The sequence below is a fragment of the Rattus rattus genome, chromosome X, assembly GCF_011064425.1.
Source record: "Rattus rattus isolate New Zealand chromosome X, Rrattus_CSIRO_v1, whole genome shotgun sequence".
NCBI lineage: Eukaryota > Metazoa > Chordata > Mammalia > Rodentia > Muridae > Rattus > Rattus rattus.
The window spans coordinates 12,821,470-12,845,418 of NC_046172.1; the positions used below are offsets into that span (position 1 = coordinate 12,821,470).

The following is a 23,949-nucleotide window of genomic DNA, read 5'->3' on the forward strand; positions in this document are numbered from 1 at the left end:
AACTGGTTAGAGCTCAAAGTTGCTGAGTCATGAAGTAAAAACTGTGAGTGGGTTTCTACTAATTACTAATTGTAATGTTGAGAGTAATTATTTCCATTTATACAACTTGATTCTAGGACCTGACTATTTTGGCTATAAAATAGACAGTACTACATAGCTTGAAGTATATCTTACATCTAAACAACAACAACAACAACAACACCACCACCACCACCACTGGGATCACACTTAACTACCTAGTAAATGATTCTACTTTTCAGTTAGGCCAGGTCTGAAGTGGAAATGTCTAGTTCTTTGGAAAGTTAGTTATGTCACATGATGTTTTGCTGGGGCACACAGGTGAAAGGATGTTTTCCTGAAGCAGACACAGGTGAAAGGATGTTCGGCTATAGCAGACACGTGAAAGGACTCTTGATGAAGGTATAAATGTGACCCCCCAGACAGGGAAAAAAGCACTGAGCTTTGGTTTGGTTTTGTTCTGGTTTCATTAGGTCTTTACTAAAGACAAACACGTATAAGTTTGTCTTACATAGCATTGTTGGAGCTCAACTTTGATAACACTGCCACTGAGAGAAACTCAACCAAGAACTCCTCCTGAAGTTCCTGTGGCAGCTTGCTGCCTTTGTGGCCTCTCCTTAGACCAGTTGGTAAGCCTGGTGGTTTCTTCAGGATTGAACTATAGTTGCTTGGTGTCTGCTTGCTGAAAGGACTAGACTGTAGCTGCTGAATTGTATTTGGTGTTTGCTATGGGACTGACCTGCTGCCCAAGAAGATCAAGCTCACCCTCAAAGAACTATTGCTGAACAGGTCCACTTTCCCCACATCCTAATAACTTTTCTCTTCCCCTACTTCTGCTGGGTGGTGGGCTAGAGGAGAGGTTGAACCTTTATTAAAAGTAGGTTGCAGGGGTTGGGGATTTGGCTCAGTGGTAGAGCGCTTGCCCAGCAAGTACAAGGTCCTGGGTTCGGTCCCCAGCTCCAAAAAAAAAGAAAAAAAAAGTAGGTTGCAAAAAATTTATGGCTATACAGGTCCTTTAGGATGGTGTGGTATGTGATAAAACCAATTAGTTAGCCATGAACCCATTGCAGCACTTTGCTTTGCTCTGAGATGAGTTGTGGTTGGAGCAACACTATGCAGAAAAGTTTACACATTCTGGTGCTTTACAGGTACCATGGGGAAGGAAAGATAAAACTATCAGAATATATCTCTATTCCTTTAGGATGCATCTGTTCCTTTAATTATGTTAGAAATTCAAAGGGGTGGGTGGTTGGTGGGGAACACCCTCATAGAAAGAAAGAGGAGGGGAATGGGATAGAGGATTTATGGACGGAAAACCAGGAAAGGGATAACATTTGAAATGTAAATAAATTAAAAAAATAAAAAAACAAAGAAATTCAATATAATGATCAGCCTATCACCAGGTAGCTGGCTGGTGCCAAGTTCCATGAGAAATAATACCACATCAGGAAGTAAATTATACTCTCTCCTGGTTGGTAGTTTAGGCACATAGTAATAGAATTAACTCTGTCATCCTGAAAATGGATAGCCCATGTAGTTAAAGCAAAGGCCCAATTTCCATCCATGTTATTTTATTTTTGTCCATGTACCCATTGAGCAAATATCGGGATAAAAGGGGTAACTGACATTCATAGGTCACATGTTTTATCCACTGGATAATTGATTTTTATTCCATGTGTATGTTTTGTCTTTATTCACCTTGCTTCTTGCCCTTCCCTACCTTCAATTATTCTTCTTCTTTTGGCTTCCTCCCTCTCTCTGGTTTCATGGCAGGCATATTCTATTACTGTCTGTTCCTCTCTTCTCATAGTCTTCACTTCTACTTTTCATGTCTATCTATATATGTTAAATGCATATTCTCATTCCATAGAAGAGAAAATTTGATATTGTCTGAATCTGTCTGATTTTGCTTAATATGATTTGCAGTTCCATTAATTTTTTATCAATGTCATAATTTCATATTTGTCTGTGGATTAATAAAATTCTAGTGTGCATATGTACATGGTATATTCTTTTTTGTAAGTATAATATATCTTTTTTGTTTTTAAATTTTAAGTCATCACACCAGGGGCTGGAAAGATGGCTCAGTGGTTAGAGCACAGACTGCTCTTCCAGAGGTCAGTTCAAATCCCAGCAACCATGGTGGCTCAAAACCACCTGTAATGGGATCCAATGCCCTACTGGTCTGTCTGAAGAGAGAACAGTGTACTCACATACATTAAAAAAAAGTCATCCAAAAAAGCAATGGGGTTTGTGGCATTTCATGCATACATGCCATTATACTTTCTTCTAATTAATTATTCTGCCCATTCTCTGTCCCTCTCTTGCTGGTCTCTTTCCTCCCTCCTTCTGCTTTCATGTCATGTGTTATCCCTAGTTTGCTCTTTGTTGCTGTGATAAAACACTGACCAAAAGCTTAACTTGTGGATGGAAGAGTTTATTCATTTTTAGGTTACTGTCCATCTTTCTGGAGAAACAAAGGCAGTAATTCAAGTCAGGAGTCAAGCAGAATCCACAGAGGAACACTGTTTTTACCTTTCCTGATGATAGACTGTACCCATGATAGTCATTCATCCCTGGTTTGCTTTTTGGTGGTGTTTTATCACAGTAACAAGAGCAAACTAGTGCAAAGATTGTTCTGGAGAGTAAATGTGTCTTCTCCACCATTTCAGGACAATTATTCAATTGAAGCTCTTTATTCAGGTGATTCTAATTTATAGGTTGACGATTAAATACAATCACTCATGTGTTTCTGATTCCTCCTGCTCTCTTCCTCCACTTCAATCTCTTTTCTTTACTCCCTATGGTTCTCTTTTAGTTTCATGGATATACCCACTTAAATCTAGGTTCTATACATGAGAGAAAATACAGTATTTTGTCATTGTTTTGTCTGTATTGTATTTTAGTTTTAAAAGTGAGTTTTTCGATTTTCTTGTTTTTCCTACAAATGACATTTTACTTTTTTGAAGATTCTTTGTGGATGAATAAAATTACATTATGTATACATACTACATTTTATTAATCCATTCATTTGGTGATGGACACTTAGGCAGGTGTCATCTTGTCACTAATGAAGAATACAGCAATAAACATGTATCTATCTATCTATCTATCTATCTATCTATCTATCTATCTATCTATCTATCTGTGATATATTGACAGACCCCTTCAGAGTGGTATAACTGGTCATAATGGTTGTTCTACTTTGTTTTTTGGAGGACTCTCCATAGAGATTTTCATAATAGTCACAACAGTTTACATTCCTACCAGCAGTAAATAAGGGTTCCTCACCCCCTACATTCCAGGATCTGTTGTTTTTTTCTGGATGAAGTATTCATTTCTGTTAAATAAGATTTAGATTTCAAAGAAATTTTAGTTTGCATTTCCCTTGATGGCTACTTTTGAAACATACTCTTATACATTTGTTCTTCTTTGAGATCTGTCTACTCCTATTACTTATCTATTGATGGAATGTCTTGAGACTGTTGGTACTGGTGGAGCTTGCACTTTTTTTTTAGGCTGGGGACTTGAACCAGACTGCGCTTCTAAGCAAGTGTTCTACCACTGGGCTAAATCCCCAACCCCTAGTTGGAGCTTTTAAATAGTCTATATATCAATGCCCTGTCAGGTGTATGCTTTGAAAGATTTTCTCCCATTCTGTAGGCTCTTCACTGATGCTTTCCTTAGCAGTGAATTAGCTTTTAATCTAATGATAGTCCATTTGCCAATTCTTGGACTTATCTCCTGTACTATTAAGGTCTTTTTCAGAAAGTCATTGCCTATTCTCATATATTCAAATGTTTTACTTATGCTTTTCTCCAGCAGTCTGAATTTCATGTCTACATTGTGGTCTTTGATCCTTTCTGAATTGATTTTTGTGCAAGTTGAGAGATATGGATGGATGTAATTCCATTTTTACATGTGGATATCTATTTTTCCCACTATAATATGAAGAATGGTAAGGATTATAAGACCTAAGAATAATTGTATTACTTCACCATTTATGTATAAGGACACACACACATATACTTGGTAAGTAGTTTTCACTAAGCTTTTAATGGATTGCTTATTACAGAGTAAGTAAAAGGTTCATGTTTTAATACAAGTATTGCTTATTTACATTTCTTTTTTGTGAATTACCTTCTCATGACCATGTGTAGTTTTCTATTGGGGAGTTTGTCTCAGTAATTTAATGTGGCTGGAGAGATATCTCAGTGGTTGAGTGCTTGCTGTCCTTCCATAGGACCTGAGTTAAGTTCTCAACACCTACATTGGGAAGTTCATAACTACCTGTAACTCCAGCTCTATATAAGGGCTCCTACAGTGTCTTCTGGCCACCTTGTGCACCTGGAACCATGTGCTGCACATACCTGCTTCTTCCACATACACACATAAAAATATTTTAAACACAGCATTTTTAGTGATTTCTGTAGGAGTAGCTCTGATGCTAAGGTCCTGTGCCCCAATTGGTTCTTGATTTATTAGTAAAGATGCCACAGGCCAATTGCTGGGCAGAAGGAATAGTGGGACTTCGAGACTCCCACAGGCAAGCTGGGAGATGCAGGAGAGAAAGAAGAGCTCACCATGGTTTGGAGGGAGAAAAGCCAACCAGCCATGTGAAATTTCGGGTGGAGCAGCCACAGGTTACTTAACAGGCAGGAGGTTGGGGATGTTGACCTGGGACTAAAGGTGGCTGAGCAACTGAAACAGTGCAGATTTAGGGTGCTGTGCTGGGAGTACTGGAAGATTGGAGGTACCCAGCAGTTGAGCCAATAATGCAAGTTTAAATTGAGCAATTGTGTGTGTTTGTTTTTCATCTGCTGATCCAATATTCTCTGGGAGAGGGCTGGTAGTTTGGTCCACCAGGGGATTAAGGCAGGGTAGCAAAAGCTACACAAAACACATTTCAATGTAATTTGATCACATTTACCCTAAATCTCCCTCTACATCATGTTCTCTTCTAGAAACAAACCAAACTAACCAAACAAAACAGTGGGGAAGTGGTGGTACAAGCTTTTAATCCCAGCATTTGGGAGGCAGAGGCAGGTGGATCTTTTCGGTTGGGCTAGCCTGATCTACAAAAAGTAAGTTCAGGATAAGCTCAGGCTATACAAGAGAAAATCCTGTTCAAAATCAACCAACCAAACTAGCCCCCAAGACTTTCCAATTCAAGAAAAATGGGCTTAAATGCAGCCAATGGCTCCAATAGAGTAAAGACATTCTTGACCAAAGCGATGATTTGATCTCTTGGTACTCATTGGGAAGGAAGACAATGCCAACAAATTGTCCTTTGAATTCACAGGTATAATAACCAGTATTTTTATTACCAATAAACGTAGTTATTAAAAAAACTTTAAAAGAAGAATAAAGTCAGGTATAATCTCAGCAGGTGGGAGTCAGGGGCAGAATTAGAAGCTCAAAATCATTTATATAAGTGAGCTCAATGTCAGCCTGGGGTACATAAGACCCTGCGCTTCAGGGAAGTAGAAAAAAATACATGCAAGATTAACATGTTGTGGTGTAGAAATGTATTTTTAGACTGTTTGTCTTATGATTCTGTTTATGCTATCTTCAATATTTTATTAGCCATCTACCTCAGTTTTCCCCATTATGTGTTCTGTAGTTTTAGCCTTAGCAAGATTTTTCTGTATTTCATGAGCTAGCTTGCCTATATTTTGTTTAAATAAGTAAGCTTCTATGTTTCACCTGAAGCGTTCATTTAGTGCAAAGCACAGAGCAAACTTCCTATCTTCCTATAGCACTGTTGCATTTCCCATTCTTAAGGAAAAGGTCATTCCTTTTCCAACAGGTTTTTTTTACTTTTGGCTTCCATTAGGCCATAGGGCATTGAATGCTCAGTCAAGACTATTATTCGGTCTTTTCATTCTGGCTTCTACCTTGTTTACCCTGTCAGTTGATTATGTGGAGGGGCCAACTAGATTGTATTTCTACATGGATAACCAGTTAGCTTCATTATTTATTAAGCTTCTCATAGTTTTTCCATAAGAACACATTGCTTCCAAGTTATTTTTGTAATTTTAGTTGCTGTTGTAAAAGTAATGTTTTTCTTTCTCTTCTCTACTCTATTACCTCCCCATTTCATTTATTTTTGAGAGGGGGTATGTGTGACTCTCTATTCACTTTTCTGAGTGTCTGGGATTATAGGCCTGTACGACACAGCTGGTTTGTTTTCTAAATGACTGTATTTGAAAGAGTTCTACTATCTCCTCTATTATGTCAACTCACTTTCTTCACTTCATTTTTTTCACCCAACTGGGAATTGAACCTAGACTCTACATTTTAGTTTCTGCATTGTGTAATTTAGTAAGCTGTTATCAAATGGTGCTGCTGCTGGGGGCTAGAGAGTTGTCTCAGTGGTAGAAACCACTGGCTGTTCTTCAGCAGACCCCACATGGAAGCTAAGAATCATCTGTAATTCCAGTCCAGGGGACTTAACATACTTTCTGGCACTGTACACACATGGTACACTGATACACTCAGGCACATTATAAAAAACACTGCTAGGCAAAGTAGCAGGTATATTATAGACCAACTACTTGGGAGGTTGAGGCAGGATTGCCAGCCTGGGCAGATCTTAATGTTAAAACTGTAGATCTTAATGTACCACAGTATATAGTATGAATAGGAACATCTATATGACCAGCTACACCCAGTTTAAGAAATTATCATGTGATATTGCAGCCCTTTGTGTACCTCTTCCTAGCTACATGTTTCTATTCATTTTGCTTTTCACTCATCTTGGACATTAAACAGTAATTTTTTTTTATCTATGTAGCTTTTCAGATCGTTTATGCATAGGAATATTTTGTAATGTTTTGAGACACGGTCTTATTACATTGCCCAGGCTATACCTTATCTCCCAAGAGCTGGAACTACAAGCATACGCAATTATGGTTGGCCTATTTTGCAACTTTTTGAGCTCAGGCTGCTCTCAAAGCTATTAGGCTCATGTAATCTTAGGGCCTGTCTGCCAAGCAGCTGGAACTACAGGTATACCACATCTAACACAATGGACACTGTGACTTCTTTTTTTGCTTACCACTGATGCTGCATATTACAACTGATATGTTTTAGTACATTATGATCCTACTTTATAAATATATTCCAATTTTTATATCTTCTAGATATCAGTCTATGTGAATAGTATAACTAGGCCTCTTGTTAGATTTAAAGTCTAGTAAGAATTCTTCCCTAGGATTCTACCTATATTTTTCATTCCTATAGTCCCCTCAACATCAAACCCACACACTCCATTCTTTTGTGATGTGCTGATCACCAAATCTAGGGCCTCGCATATGACTGAGCTGTATTAGTTCAGTAATCAGAGTAAATAAGACAGGGTCTCAATTCTATTGCCCAGGCTGGCCTTTAGCTCACAGCAATCCACCTGCCTCAGCTGTCTTGGTCCTTCAATAACAGATGGGAGCAACCGTATGAAGTTAGAACTAGCTCTTGTTGACCCGACAATTCTTCCTTGGGACTCCTATCCTTTTTTTAAATACAATTTTTATCTTTTTGCTCAAGGCAGATGTGATTTATTTTTACTACAACTGGCTCAGGCTCAACCTAGATGGCTCTTTTCCTTCTTAAATGCAAAACTCCTACCCAACTTTAGCATGTTCTCAAGGCCATTAACAACTGGGAGAATCTGCAAAGCTGCCTGGTCTACTCAGATACCTTTGTATTCTGCATGTGTCAGAGAGGTGATTGCTTCCTCCCAGACAAGATGTTCTGAGATAGGGACAACACACCTGTCTTCTCAGTTGTCAGAGCAAGGTTAAATACAAGACACCTAATGTTGAATAGAAAGAAAATGCCAGCCAATTTATCAGGCCCATAGGATGAAGGTAAGGACATCTTTTGCTTTCCCACACCTAATATGAGACGTTGTCAATAGGGGAGAAAAACAAAACAAAAAAACCTTTAAGCTATAATGCCTCAATGAATATTAACCCCCACCACACACACAAACACTACTTGGGTTTTTTTTCCCCCCTTGTTTTTTTCCCCGGAGCTGGGGACCGAACCCAGGGCCTTGTGCTTCCTAGGCAAGCGCTCTACCACTGAGCTAAATCCCCAATCCTGGGATTGTTTTTCTTTCCTTTTTTAAAAAGATTTTATTTATTATATATATAAGTACATTGTAGCTGTCTTCGGACATACCAGAAGAGGGCATCGGATCCCATTACAGATGGTTGTAAGCCACCATGTGGTTGCTGGGAATTGAACTCAGGACCTCTGGAAGAGCAGTCAATGCCCTTAACCGCTGAGCCATCTCTCCAGCCCAGGATTTTTTTTTCTAATTAAGTTTTTATTAAATTGTTGTTGTTCAAGGCTGGAACCATCAAAGTCTGATAAAGTGCTGGGTAGAGAATAAAAACCACAAGAGACTACTAGATAATCTCTGAATACTTGCAAACAAATAACAAGACAGACAAAACCAAAAAAGGTTATCTTGTGGAGAGCTAGTCAAATATTTTGCTTATTAAAATTTACTAGGAAGGAACCAAAACTTTAAAGAAATTAAACTTATCACAAATGCTTACCAAATGAAACACTGTGTGGGTTGAGTAAACTCTGCTGCAGTGTGTTCCACTGCCTTAAGTGCAGATCTCATCTTAAATAACAACCCCCCCCCCCAATTCCTGTCTTTTCTCTGAGGAAACTGATGGAAGAAGGAAGTTATACCAGAAGTGGAGATGGGTGGGTAAGCAGAAAGGGCAGAAATGGTTTTCTGGAAAGTTCATTTATCTAATTTGTGTATAAGACTTTTTCAAAATATTTGTTTGAAAAAAACTCCATTGTGAAAAGTGAGTTATGAAGAGTGCTCTTTATTTGAAACCTCCACAACACAGATGCCAATCTTGTCTCGCATTGAATCATTAGCTGTGCACATCAACACATTCCAAGCACAAATTAAGAAATGCAAACAGAACAAAAAAATATATATATATATAATTTTTCCCCTATCCAAAGGTTTCAAGTCTCAATGCAGCAAATCCTTCTGAACACAGAATCTGAGGAGCACACTGTTCAGTTGGGACAAACAGGTCCCTGCAAAGGCAACTGCCTTCTTAACACATGGGGTGGGGATCATGGACGGCATGGAAAAGGGAAAGGCAAGGAAAGGGTAGAGGCAAGAGAATGAGAAGCGAACAGGTATGCACTAGGGAAGATGGGCAGCTGGGACACACACATGGTGAGTTGGTGAATTTCATTTATTGGATTTTGACATTTTCTTTCTGGATCTTTTAAACCCCCCCCCCTCCCCAGGTCCAAAAATGGTAGAAAAACCCCACAGAAGTAGGCAGGGCCTTATTTATTAGGCCAGCCCAAAGCCTTCAGAGCACTCCTGGATGGCCAATAGTAGCATGTGGCGGAGCTTCTCAAAGCTCTCATAGGCAGGCAGGTCCAGTTGATTAAAACTAAAACGAAAAAAGATTAATCCATGAGAAAAGAAAAATGAATCCCAGTATTACCAACCTTCTGTTCTTTTCTGAGCCAGTACTACTGCTTTTTGCTGACTCTCCCACTTTTTCTCCAACCTGTTAATTTGGCTTCAAAACTGGCATGAATGGATGTATGTACATCATCATACTATGTGCTTGCTGATGCTGGCATCGAGAACTGCAGTTATAGATGGTTGTGAGCCATCATGTGGGTGCTGGGAATTGAATCTGAGTCTTCTCCAAAAGCAGTATGTATTTTACCTGCTAATCTAGCCCCCCATCTATTAGTTTTTAGCTTTTTTAAAATTATTTTTTGAGACCAGGTCTTGTATATCCCAGGTTGGCCTCAAACTTGAAACTTCTGATTGTCCTGCCTCTCAGCACTACAAGTATGCACTACTTTATGTAATTTATGTGGTATGAGGAATAGAATCATGGTATTGTGCTGGAAAAGTACTTTTAACCAACTGAACTATATATCTCCAATCATAACATTTTCTAAGAAACAACTGCCTTTAAGGAGACATTTTGGTTCACTAGTGATGTATATGTATGGGTATATATGCATGTTACTGGAGGTGCCTATAAAATCAAGAAAAGGGCATTATATACTTTGCAGTTGGGAGTTATAGTGGTTGCAAACTGACTCCCATGGGTGCTGAGAACTAAATTCTGGTCCTGTGAGAGGGAGCTCTTAATCACTGAACCATGTATATCCAGCCCTTCCCAGCCAGGCAAAGCTTTGAATATGCCATGATTCCTGAAAGTGCTATTTGTCAATGTGTCTTTCCGTCTTCTGTTTAGCCTATCTGCTCACCTCAACTTCCTCTATAGACTCAATAAACTGAGGTTTATAAGTTTGTAGGCTAGGCAATACTTGTGCTCCCAGCCTTGGGTAGTTGTCTAGAAGTTATCAAGTCTACAAGCTCAATACAATCACTGAAAAGGAAAAAGTCATTTTCTAACCATGTGTGAGCTGAAGGCAGGCGATCTGTGGATCTGTCGTCTCGATGAATCTGAAACTTCTGAATGCCATTCATGCCTTCAAGGGCAGCAAATCCTTGCAGGGGCACCTTGGAAGTACCTGTGACAAACTGGAGGAACTTGGCACGGTCTGCTTGGTCAAAGGAACGCAATGCTCTCCAGAACCATTGGATCTGTAAGAAGAGACATACAAAAGACCAATGTTAGAGAGCTTGTAAAGATCAGGAATGGCAGTAGACTTGGAATATTAGTCAAGCCCTTTTGTGGAATCCTTCACAGGATGGGTGAAAACATCAGCTCAGAAGAACAAAAGAGGCGTAGGCATGCTGTTATTCATAAACTAGCACTACTGATAAGTGTAACACTTATCAGAGTATGGGGACACCTCTGCTAGCAGCAGCTCACCTGAATGGAGTTGGACTGGTACTTGTGGTACTCAGTGTTAGATTTTAGGTCATCTATGTCGATGGTAGGCAGCCCTGATATGAGCAGCTCTAACTCCTGCTCAGTAAAGATGGATATGAGGCGCTTTGGAATGATTTCATAGAAGCCTTCTAAGAAGGCTGCCAGCTGTTTGCGGATGGCTCCTGGTGAAAGAATAAAAATGGAATCAGAACTCACACAACTCAACTGAGTTATTATAATATAGCCTCAACTTGACACCTGACACGGACAGATCTTCCTGCCTTACCTACCACTGTTTCTAGGCCCCTACAGGATAATAGATGAAGTCTTATTTTGGTCAAGTGTTGTGGTGAAATAAAAGGCTGACCTCTTTCCTTGAACAAGCAGAGATCTATCCTAAAGGACACTTCTCGTACCTGTCATTCTCATCTGGCAAACCAGGTGTACATATTCCTTCTTGTTCTCCTCTGTTACTAAGATGTTGGCTCCATTGGGTTTGAGGTCACGTAACCTCACATACTCCAAATTCTTGAACCTAGAACATCAAGATACCAATCCATAAATATCAGGTTTGGCTTGCTTACAAGTAACACAGAGGTGCAGGGAATGCACCCTATTTCCTTGTCATGTCCCAGACAGGGAGATGAGGCATAACCATAGCTAACTATTTGTCGTTTTTCACTATTCATTAGCCTAGAGCTCCTCTGCATAAGAAAAAGCTGAAGGATGGAATGAAGGAAATTAAGTCTTTGGCCCTAAAACAAATGAGAAAAGGGTAATTTTAATTTTCTTCTATAATGAACTGTTCTTAGGACTGAATTAAGCACTGGGACAGTGTGTGTGCACACACCTACTCACAGAAGTCAAAGATGAGTTTCTTTCCCTACTATGTTCTACCTTACTTTCTGAGTGTTTCTCAGTGAACTCAAAGCTCACTGATTTGGCTTTGAGTTCTATCTGTCCTGGAACGTTTTTTCCACACATTTGAAAAGGGGGGTGGTGGCGGGTGTGGCGGTGCCCAGATGGCTCAAGTTTGGTTCCCAGCACTCATGTTTGGTTGCTCAGAGGTCTATAACTCCACAGGATTCAATGTCTACTTCTGGTATGTACATACCTGAACACATGAGCATATACATAAATAAAACTATTTCATGTGTGTATGAATGAAGGTTTGTATGAGAATATGTACACATAAAGAAGCCAGAGGATAATGCTGTCTGTGTGTTCTGCACTATTATTCCGTAGACAAGGTCTCTTCCTGGAACTAAACTAGCAGTCAGCCTATCTCCAGTGAACCTCTTTTGTGTTGCACTCCCGGAGCACTGTGTACTAGAACATGGCCATACCTGGTTTTTTACATGGGTGTTAGATCTGAACTCAGGCCATACATAAGGCTTGCAAAACATGCTCTTACCCACTGAGAAACTAGGAAACAGCTTGGATTATTTTATCCATTGTATTTTCTGTTTGATAAAGACAAGTCTTTTCTCAATTGATACAATCAGTTCCAAAGTGTTCCCCAAATGTATCTCCCAACTTACCTCAGTGCTGAAGGTGAGGTCATAACCTAATGTAGAGACATCATTTTCAAGCAGATAAACTAGACCCTGGTAGAAGTGGTAATCCTCACTCTCCATATCTGTATACCTAGAAAAATGCAATTAGATAGGGTCATGGCTTGGTTGAGGAACAGACAGGAAAGGGAGGTAAGGATATTAGAGTACTAGGGCTAAAAGCAGTCTAAAGACTACCACAACCTCACCTGACAGATTTGCCCAAGATGTGTTTGTAGAAAGACCTAGTAAAGTAGCACTCCAGGAGGCGGTTGTCATATACAGCTTTGGCTACAATTCGTCCAACAAACTTGAAGTAGCTGAGGTGGTTGGGGTTACAGTGGGAAGATGGATTGATCGTGTAGGTGACCCGGTCACCAGGTGAGGTACGGAACAAGGCATACATAGGGTTGAACATCTCTCGAGAGATGATCATGTACCACTCTCGCAGTAGACCCCCAGCATCCTGCCCTTCTTCTCCTTCAAACACTATATACCTGCACAAGAGAGCAGAAATGAGAGAGCTGTGCAGAAAGCCAGGACAGATCTGACCATTCATGTAGCATCATGTAAGCAAGAAAGATTCTGTGAATCTGACTTTGGAGAGTCCATTGTTAGATGAAGAAGTGAGTACCAGGAGAGGTTTGGAAAAACAGACCCTCCTGTGATACTTGTTGCTGCAAGCTATCAATTTCTTCCAGCTGGCTTCATAATCCACCAATGAACAATTAATGACTTGGTGGGGGCACTCAAGCACATGGTGCCTCCTAAACCCAGGGTTACGAATCTGCTCTGCAGGCAGATATCTAATCTATTCCTGATATACTAAGCCCATATTGCAAAAGCATTAAAGACATCCTGGTCTGCCTAAAGCTTGGTGACTAAGTCAGCCAAAAGGTCAACCAGCACTCCAAGTCCAAAAGCAGGAAGCTCAAATATCATCATCTAAGCCAGAATGCTACTGGGAGTTTTTTAACCACTTCTCCTAAACTTGAGGCCAGATTAGGCCACTGCTACCATATAGCATATAGGCCCTGAACCATCTTGGCTATTTTTCTCCCCAAGTTCTTACAATCATTCTTCATTTCTTCAGGAGATTTTGATGCAGCTCGCGATGAGGAGTCTTCAAATACATGGTCTGGCCGGACATGCCGGCCATGTCTTCTTTCAGACCCCCTTAGTCCCAAACGTTCCAGCTCTTGGCGGAAATATCTTAGGATGTAGAAAAGGAAGGAAGTAGGATTGGGGGTGACAAAGCAAATTTATACCTGTCTGTTCAGAAGGAAAACAGGGACACGCTCGTTCCCTTTCATCTTTTAACCTTACACAGCTGGGCTAGATCATTTATTATGAATTCAAATTTTTCCTATTTCTACTGAATAAGGGACCACAGAGACTGTTAGATTTCTATTAGGAAGGACACTTGTGTGTATAGAAGGAGCAGAGATACCAAGGAGTCTAGGGTCTCATTTTGACTGTACCACCACCACTATGACTCTAAAGAATAGGATGAGACTTTAGAAATGTAGTACCACCAAGAAACCCTTATAACCCTAGAACAAGTATAGCTTCCCCCCCTTGGGAGGCGACACAGGTATCATTTATGTAGTTCTTCATCACAACACATGCCAGGAACAGGGCACATACTTGCGCTTGACATCAAAGTCGAGGACACGAATGTAATCTACTAAGACAGCAAAAGGTCCATCAGCGAGATGGGTGGTGGACTGCCGAAGTATCTGGTTTAACACAGTGCGGTGAGTCTCTGAGAGAAAAAGATAACAGCAGGAATCAGCATATTATATAGTTCCTAAGAAACTACAAAACAGTATACTAGCAACCAACTTGCTTTTATTTGTTTTAGGGGCCTAAATCAGGAAATAGCTAAAGTCAGGGCCCACTCCTAAGGAGTGAATATGAAATCTGGGCATTTCTAACACCTGGATTTATAATAAAACCCAAATCCTTTGGAATGCAAACGTAGAAGAGCTTCTACAGCAGAACTCTCCTGTCATTAATAGGTCTACTTTTTGCTGTATGTGTGTGTGTTAGGTGTTTGTATGCAAGTATGTTTGTGGACTCTTTCATTCTGCTTAATTAGATAGGGATAAAATACTTTATTCATGGGTCTAAGAGTTCCATGCCACAAAGCGAAGGAACTTCTTGTGTGTCAGGGGCAGGCTTGAGGAGATGTGTGCATAATGAGGCTCCTGGAGAAGAATGGGTCAAGGGAGGATGGAGTGGCTGGGGTTAAGGGGGCAGGGGAAAGTGGAGGAGGCTCATCCTTGATGTGTGCCAGCTGGCTCTCACGGGTATCTCGAACAGGAGGCTTGCTCTCCCGCTCTGTGGCATGGACCAAAAAGAAGGCCTCGACAGCAGGCTGTAGCACTACAAGATAGCAATGACAGCAAAGTGACACTTTACAAAGTTAAACATAAAAACACACCCACCTTCCTATATAATCACATCACAAATTCAAAACATGGAATAATGAAAACTTGCAGGGTAATACAAAGCCAAGAGAAGTCAGAGAAAAGCAAAATAGGCAATCAATTATAAAGAGAAATCTCAAGTATCAGAGTTATCAAGAGAAAGGGCAATTCTTTTTGAATTCTTGTTACAGACATACAGAGGGAGTCCAACAAACTTAAAAAGCAAGATAATCACCACCACCACTACTTGGCAGAAAGTGTCCAAGAGCAGACCAAGGGGTTGGGAATCTGTAACCTCAGAGAGAGCAACTCACCTAATACTGCATGCTGATCATGAGATTCTTCCAGTTCCTTTAAACATTCCCCTAGCATGTCCCATAGCTCATCTAGGCTCAGTTGCTCACTGAGCAGGGGTAACTCAGGTGGTCTCTCCTCTTTCTCCTTCTCTCCCTGTGGTGTTCCATCTGAGACTACTAGACACACAAAGGACAGTCAGAAACTTTCAGAGTGTCTCTCTTACTTGAGAGTTTTTCCCAGAACAAAAGCACAGGACACTAGACAGACTGGCCAGCATTACTCATTGAATAATATCTAGAAGGTAAATTAAATATCAAATTCGACTCCTCAATTATACTAGTCTCTTTTTAAGTTGTCAAAGGCCATATATTGTGCAGTCTTGTCATTGCCTCCTTAGCCAAGAAGGAATCTCTTGTTTAAGTTAAGGGCAACGTGCTATGAAAGTTGTCTTCCGGTACAAATATGTTTTAGGACATTATGTTCATTAAATTCTGATAAATTCTGCCTTTGCAATCAGCTTGCATTCTCCTTTCTTTTTCTAAAAATAAGGCTAGGATACAAATTAGATATTTTGACTCAATAATTTTAAATAAAAGTCTCATGCCTTTTAAATTAAGTCTACTGGTCTCAATTTAAAGCCCTCAAGAAGCCTTACTAATATTTACCTCCCAAAGTTCAGATGATTCAATAAAGCATTTCAAAACTGGGTGTCCTAGAAGAACACTATTTTCAAGTAATTTTAAAGGGCATCAAAAATATTCGGTACGTAACTTATTGAAAAATGCCACATTTACTATGTGCCAGGTACTTGGTTAAGTATTACACATATAAAGTTCCTTAAATTGTGGTGTCCCAAACCATAAAATTAATTTTGTTGCTACTTTGTAGTTATAAATCATATTTTGCTAATTATGAATCATAATGTAAATATCTGTTTTTGGAGACCCCCATGAAAGGGTCATTCAACCCTCAAAGAGGTCTTGACCCATAGATTGAGTATTGCTCTAGGACCATCTACCTTGTTTTTTTTTTTAAATAGTGTCTTTCACTAACCTGGTTATCAGCAAGCCTAGGGACCTGCTCATCTTGGCTTTCTCTAGCACTGGGATTGTAAGTGTGTGTGTTACCATGTCAGGTGTTTTTGACCTAGGATTGAAGTCATCCCCCATGGCAAGCACTTTACCTACATTGGACACTGGCTGTTTCCCCATCCCCAACAGTATTGCTTTAAATAAATCATGCCTTATAATTCAGAGCTAGCAAATGGGGGAGCCAAGACTTGATGAACATGCCATATTCATGTACAGTGTGCTACACTTCCTTCTTCTCCTTTTCTTTTATTTTTGTCGGGGGGTGGGGGGTGGTGGGGGCGGGTTCAGACAGGATCTCTGGCTGCCCAGAAACTTTGTATATAGACCAGACTGGCTGGTCTTGAACTCAGATATGCCCACTTCTGTCTCTGTAGTACTTGAATTAAAGACATGTGGCACCATGTCAAACTCCTTTTATTCTTTTATAGTAACATTTTCTCACTTATTTATATGTATATGTTTGTGTGTGTGTGTGTGTGTGTGTGTGTGTGTGTGTGTGTGTGTGTGTGTGTGTGTGTGTGTGTGGCGTGTGCCATGGCATGTATGGAAACTAGAGGGCAAATCTGAAGGAGTTTTTTTCCCCCTACCATGTTAAGTACCAGGGGTACTTGGTAATGACTATAAGCAAGTACCCTTACCTGCTAAGCCAGCTCATTCATCTCCTTTTAAGATAGAGTCTCACTGTGTAGCTGCAGGCTTGGTATATGAACAGCTCAATCTTGCCTCAGCTCTATGTATTTATTTAGCACAAACACATAGGGCACGCTGGAGTAAAACTTGGGTCATTAGTACTCTCCTTTGACCATGTGGGTTCTGGGGCTCAAATTTGGGGTTGTCAGGATTGGTGCTAAGTACAAATACCCTTTACTTGAGGAGTCATCTTGCCAGGCCCTAATCTGCTACTTTAAAGACAGGTTCTCCCTATGTTGTTCAGGCTGACTGTAAACATTTATAGGTCCATTGGAACTAAAAAAAAAAAAAAAAAAAATCAAGCAGCAGCAGTACTGACCAATGGACTGAGTATCTTGAGCACTGGGAGATGGCTGGTCCACATCCATGGGTGATTCCTCTCTCCGGACAGATGTCTCTGACTGGTTAGAAGACTCCGACTGGATAAAAGGAAAAAAGGTCACATAAAAGGTGCAACTCTGCTTTCCTCCAGGACTAGAGGTTGGCCCCTGAATGTCTCATACATTGAGCTTAGAAGCTACCTTCTCCTACCTGGCTATCAAAGTATATAGCTCCCTGGATCAAAAGAATAACATGCATACTTCTTTTTTACTATGAGCTTGCAGGTTTCCCCAAGAGCTCCCTGGATGCCTGCATTCTCTATAAGCTGCTCCTACCCAATTCCCACTCATATCCCACTCTACCCCTACACTGATGCTCTGAATATAGACAAAAATTAGAAGTTTTCTAGACCAGTTTCTGTTTGTGTACATACTCTTAAGGTAGGTAGAACATAAGATTTTGGTTATTATATTTGTTCAAACTGAACTTGGTATAATCTCCCATAGGTGGGGTACTTAAGCTATGTCTTTATCAGGTAGGACAGGATACTGTGCAGAAAAAAATACCCAGAGGGCAGCTCTTTTTCTCTTTCTACCACTGCTGGAATCATTCCCCCAAATCCTGTACTATACCCAGTGTGACCAGCAATATACTATATTTATTAAGAGAGGGTTTCTCTGGTCCTGGAACGCACTATGTAGACCAAGCTGGCCTTGGCAGATCCACCTGCCTCTGTCCTGAGTATTGAGATTAAAGGCCAGGGTAGAGGGAATAACTGTAGATAATAGTGACCACAGATAATATATACCAAGCTCAGGGGACCTTCAAGGGTAGCACTTAAAAGTTGTCTTTGCATTAATTTCATGACACTAATTTTTTTAACCCTACATCCCCTTCAGAACCCAGGCACTGAGCATAAGACAATTTGCACAACACTACTAACTGGATAGCTGGGAATGGGGTATGATGGCCAAGCTTTAAATTCAACCAGGTATCAATACAAACCAGTAAATGAAGAGTAAGAGAAACACCAACAGAAAGTAACCTTGCTGTCTAGAGGCATTCATTTAGCAAACATAATGCAAAAGCATACAAGGTATGAGCAATGAACTCCCACTGATGACATGGTGCAGGAAGGAGGGTAGAGAAATGAATGAGGGGCCACAGGCATCATGCTAACCGTTGCTGCTTGTTGCTGTCTCCGCGCCCTTTGACCCTCACGTACCATTTGTATAATGGCATCAGCCTCAGCCTCCAGCTGCCGAACAGCTGCCTGGATGCTGCTAGCTGAGCCTAAACCGGAGGAACCTAGAAATGGGAAAAAGGAAGCCACGATATAAAACGTAGAAAGTGGGAATGCTCAAAATCCTTTCTTCTTCATGGATGCCATAAGGCATCTTGTTGAATTTGAGTTTTAGTTCAGGCAGTTTTGTATCCTCATAATCAAGTTCCAAGGTAGAGGTAGAGAGGAGCAGGGGAAATGATGGATGGTGGCATGTAGAGTGTTCTATGGGACAGAAGCCACTGTCTGAGAACATGGCAAATATTTTAGTTAAGAGAATTCAAGGAGGCAGAAAGCAAACACTCATAAGTCTTTCTCAGAGAAATGTTGGTCTCCCCATTTCTTTGCCAGATTTCAATCATCCCTCAATTATAACTTGATCTACTCAATCTGAGATAGATAACTTGAATGGGTTATACAATACAGCAATCAACATTTGATACTTTAAAAGCAGGCGTCCGTGGCGTCGGTGGTGAGTGGTGGTGGTGGTGGTGGTGTGTGTGTGTGTGTGTGTGTGTGTGTGTGTGTGTGTGTGTGTGTGTGTGTGTGTGTGTGTGTGTGTGTGTGTGTGTGTTCTTTTTGTGGAAAGGTCAAATAGAAACAAACAGTACACTTTAGCCCAGCACTCCCAGGGACTCTGGATCCATCCCCCCACCATCCTCAATTAGACACTCTACTTTCATACCTAGCCTGCCTGTCTGCTTGGCTTTTTTGTTAGCTCGTCGTGTGTCATCCCGCAGCTGGATGATGACCTGTAGTACCCTCAAGAAGAACTTCTGGGTGGATGTCTTGGATGTCAACATGGACATAGAAGGCAGTTGGAGCTCCCGGCCACCCAAGGGTCGCTTCTGAGATGCCACAATTACCACATTCTCAGCCATGTCAAACCTGTATAGTGTAGAGGTGGCTTAGGTATATTGACATCAAGGTATAAATACTCAGAACAAGGAAAGCTTCTGGTATTAACTAGAAAATAACCTTATAAAGATAGCATTAGTCATTGGAGAATTTTTTTCAAAACACCAGGTCAAGCATGTCACTGAACAAATAGAAAAACCACCTACAGATATGAAACTGAACAGAAAAACCAGCAAAAGTCACTTTTCAAATGTCCCACATTCTAGCCCACACCCACCTGCTCTGCATTTTGCCTTTCAGTTTGGTGGTCTGTGGCTGCTCCTCAGGTAGGCCATCAGGCGAGAGGGTCTCACATTGGGCTCGCCGCTGCTGTTCCAGATTGTATTCCCGTAGTTCAGCGAGTAGGGTACCTGGGTAGGCAGGAGTCAATTGTTCAGAGATTTCCTTAAAGCAGAAAGCAGAACCTTACCAGGACATCTTTACAGGAAATTTAAGTGAAAAGAAAAATTTTCTATTCGATTTATTATTTCTTCTGTAGACTAACCACTTGGGGACTACCAATTCATCAGACTGTCTTATTGATCTATACAAAATGCAGTTTTGGTATAGAAAATAAAAAGGACCTTTTCTGGAGACAGATCGTTATCTAAGTTCTATGTAGGTCTTTAAACTTACTCAGGTTTTGTGGTATTCTTACCCTCTCTCAAAGGATGCTATGGGACTATGAGATAATCATGTATCACCCAGGGACAATTTTAAAGTGGTAGAAATTTTGCATCCTCAAAACTATACAAAAGAGGGCATTATTCTGAGTATAATTCCTGAACCTGATCATAGTGTAGGTATATTTTTTAAGATGAGAAAAGCTGTCTTTCCAACTTTATCATGGAGCTCTTATAGTCACTTATTAGGGAGGAAAAAAAAGCAGGTTTTCTTGTTCTCATAACAGTAATGAATTGTATTCCCTTACTTCTTCACTAAGCATAGATGACTAGCTATATAACAATTGCTGGTAATATGAAAACAAGAGCTGTGCTTTAGGAGCATGGTCTAGCGTGAGTGTGTGTGTGTGTGTGTTGCTTATAAGAAAACAGAATATAATGCTTTAACATTATTACCTATCTGTTTACAAAGGGTATAACCCAAATGACGGGCTCCATTCAGTAGCAGCTTAAGAACAGTGTCTCGCGTCCCAGAGTCCCCTCGAGAGAGCTGCAGTAACACATTGGCTGCATCTTCCAACCCTTCTTCAGAACAAGAGTGGGATGTCAACACCTAGGTAAAATATAGGAGAGGTAATTAAGTCCTAACCTGAGAACTGAAATGCCTACCTCTTTCCTTCAACTTCAGAAGGTATAAAAGAGCTTAGACTTACCTCCACAGAGAGCTGTAGCTGGTTTTCAGTGAGGCCAGAGGATACCATTTTGAAGTCTACACTACTGCTGCCTCCTTCACCAACCTTTGCTGGAGATTTGTTGCCTTTAGTAGTGGAAGCTTCGAGGAAACAGAACATATTAAAGCTCGGTGATGGCATAAGCCTGGATGTGCTGCACTGTATAGGCCTTCAAAATGGCAAAGCAGAGAAAATGACAACCTATCTGTCAAGGCCAAATCTTTGTGTGCTGGGAATTGAACATAGGATATTATACATACCATGGAAGCACTCTACCACTGAGCTAAATTCTTAACTATGCCTTGTAAGGTGACCAAAAATCCTAAGTATTTCTCTAAATCATTCCCCCATCATACATAGTCCACAACTTATTCTTTAAAACCTACTTACTCTGCAGACAATTTTTAAAAGATTTATTTATTATATAAGTACACTGTAGCTGTCTTCAGACACACCAGAAAAGGGCATCAGATCCCATTACAGATGGTTGTGAGGCACCATGTAGTCGCTGGGATTTGAACTCAGGACCTCTGGAAGGGCAGTCAGTGCTCTTCACCACTGAGCCATCTCTCCAGCCCTTGCAGACAATTCTTAACTCATCTCCTACCTGGCTTATTTTCTCTACTTCCTGAGATGACTTGTTACTTTAAATCACACTGCATTCATTCAGTCTATTATTGTATAGTCTAGAAATCTTTGATGAATAGGACTTAATTCCACCCCCTTTGGTGGAGCCAGAGCTTTGGCTTTATACAAACGTGTATACATGCATACACCATACACACAGACTGTGGTGGTATGGGGAGAAGGGTTAAGAATGAACATCCTGCCCTCACAATAATCATTTAGGAAGACTATCTGGATATGAAGTGGGAGTAAGGTGGGAGCCATGGCACAACCCCATAGCTTTGACTTGTAACACTTACTTGAAACAGTAGTGGTAGCAGTTGTGGGGGTAGTCACTGTGGTAGAAGCAGCTACAGTAATGGTGGAAATAGCTGTAGCAACAACCAGAGCGGGAGCAGAAGTGACAGGGGTAGTTGCAGCAGGAGGTGTCGGCGTGGGGGCAGTGGCAGTAGTGGTGGTGGTGGTAGTAGATGTATTTGAGGTGGCAGCAGTGGAGGAACCACTGTTGCTGGAGTTAGTTTGCACTTCTGATACTTTGTTTTCTGGGAGAGCAATTGAGATGAGAGAGAGGAGTCTTAGGAGTTTCTCAGTTAAGAGAGAACTCCGGCGGATGACTGGATGTGACAACATGTTCATGAGCTGTCCCAGTGGAGAGGCTTCAAGGCTGTGTAGGGATGTTTCCCCTTCACCACCAGCGCTCACTGGTACTGACTTCACGGAGTTCTTGCCTTTTCGGCTAACATTCATGTTATCCAGTTTTACCAATAAGTCCCAGAAGTCTGTACAGATGCCACTGCTGGAGGACTGTGAGGAGCAAGGGCTGCAGGCCTGCTTACTGCCCCGTTCCCGATCACTCTCACAGTTTGTTTCTTTGGTCCGCTGCTGTGTAAAGTGGCTGGGAAATACCTGCAGGGAAAAGAAGAATAGGCTCTATCTAAATGGCCTCTGTAAAGGATAAGCCTGACAGGAAAAGACAATTGCTTCTCAGACTCTTCCTTTTCTTTAACAGCTCTGGACAGATGGATTATATGACTTTTATCCAGTAGATGGTGAAGCAGCCTAGAGAAAGAAAGACTTTGAAGCAGCACATCAATTACCAATCTTTTCTAAATCTTTTGTCTCTCTGCACTTAGGAAACAAGGAGAACAACACAGCCTGGCAAAGTTGTTGGTATTAAATGAGGTAATGCATTTTGCTTGGTGCCTAGTACAGGTAGATCCCCAATACTGTGTAGCACTGTTTATTATTCAAAAAATACCGAATTTGTCACTTTCTAGTCAAACCACAAAGTCATTAAGTGTTCTGAATCTCAGCTTCTTTATCTGTAAAATAAGAATCATACAGAGTGCAAATAGTTGTTTTAATGACTGAGGTAGTACATTAAAAATTATAAAGAACAAAGATAAAACTCCACGAAGTGATTTATTGGACAATTTCTCAGAAACAGCAAATTGCACAATATAAAATAAAAAACAAAGAGATTCGTTAGCCCTTTACTGTCCAGATCTCACCCAAGGTGTTGATGCCCAGAAAGCCCTGGGGTCAAGGATTCCTTCAAGCTCCTCACCTTGGCCAACTGAATGAGTGTATCCAAAACATGTCTGCAGACAACAGGAGCAGCCTGGGGGTGGATGTGGACAGTGGAACCACTGCTTGCATGCTTCTCTGTATGTTTACGCCCTCCAGAACGCTGAATCTGGAATATGTTAGTCCTACAGCCTAAAGCAGCATCCATTGATACTGAGAGCCAGGAGAGCTGATTGGAACTTTTGGACTCCATCTTGTGGAGCAGATCCAGGGGACGGTTTTCATGGCTGCTTGATGCACAGCTCTTGCTTGACTTCTTGCCCCTTTCTTCGCTCGTGGAAAGCTTGGGTGTCTCAATGCACAACTCACTCTCACTGCTGCGCTGCAAAATGGACAGGAGGCTGCGGATGACCCAGTGGCGGGTCTGGGCATGATAGCAGAGATTTCTCAGTACTCGGTGTAGACGGCTAGTATTGAGCTTTGGCTCATCCACAAAAAGTAGGACCAAAAGGCAAGATAGGGCTTCATGGTCTAGAAGGAGTCGTCCTCGGAGGCGGAGGAGTGTGTCCACATTACTGCCAGAAGGCCTGGAAACAGAGCATGGTTTCTCGGTAACACTAGCTAAAGCACTAGGATCAGGTATATGAGAAGAATGAGTGGGATAATGCCAGGGATACTGTAAAAAAAAGACAAAACAATCCACAGCAACAACTCTCTTGTGTATCTAACATGTACCAGGTACTTTACAACTTCTTTCCCTGAAGGATGTTGAATATTGAGATTGTGAGCGAAGAGGCTCAAACGAATCAGATAATTTGCTTTTAATTACAAGACCACTGAGAAGTGAGCAGAGATTCATATTTTTATCATTTACCAAGTGATGAAAATCTAAGGTCGATGACCCAGTGCTTGTTTTTGCCTTCTCTAGATTAAGGGGCTGTCATTCTTTTCTAAGGACTGATCTCTTCCATAATTGTTCTAGAATGTTAAATCTACTGTGC

The 23,949-nt window shown here is 40.9% G+C and overlaps 1 protein-coding gene across 1 annotated transcript in view; it reads right to left on the minus strand.

Annotated features, from left to right (window-relative positions):
• Positions 1 to 8,850: 8,850 nt before the first annotated feature.
• Positions 8,851 to 23,949, minus strand: part of Huwe1 (HECT, UBA and WWE domain containing E3 ubiquitin protein ligase 1) — a 128,440-nt gene continuing 113,341 nt past the window's right edge. Inside the window, 20 exon segments of the mRNA XM_032889688.1 lie at positions 8,851 to 9,464; positions 10,455 to 10,645; positions 10,878 to 11,059; positions 11,294 to 11,384; positions 11,386 to 11,412; positions 12,419 to 12,524; positions 12,640 to 12,926; positions 13,501 to 13,642; positions 14,078 to 14,198; positions 14,577 to 14,642; positions 14,645 to 14,818; positions 15,177 to 15,332; positions 17,260 to 17,359; positions 18,442 to 18,569; positions 19,229 to 19,431; positions 19,679 to 19,811; positions 20,520 to 20,676; positions 20,777 to 20,895; positions 21,721 to 22,327; positions 22,989 to 23,535. Coding sequence (XP_032745579.1) covers positions 9,362 to 9,464; positions 10,455 to 10,645; positions 10,878 to 11,059; positions 11,294 to 11,384; positions 11,386 to 11,412; positions 12,419 to 12,524; positions 12,640 to 12,926; positions 13,501 to 13,642; positions 14,078 to 14,198; positions 14,577 to 14,642; positions 14,645 to 14,818; positions 15,177 to 15,332; positions 17,260 to 17,359; positions 18,442 to 18,569; positions 19,229 to 19,431; positions 19,679 to 19,811; positions 20,520 to 20,676; positions 20,777 to 20,895; positions 21,721 to 22,327; positions 22,989 to 23,535 — 3,640 coding nt within the window. The 3' untranslated portion in view covers positions 8,851 to 9,361.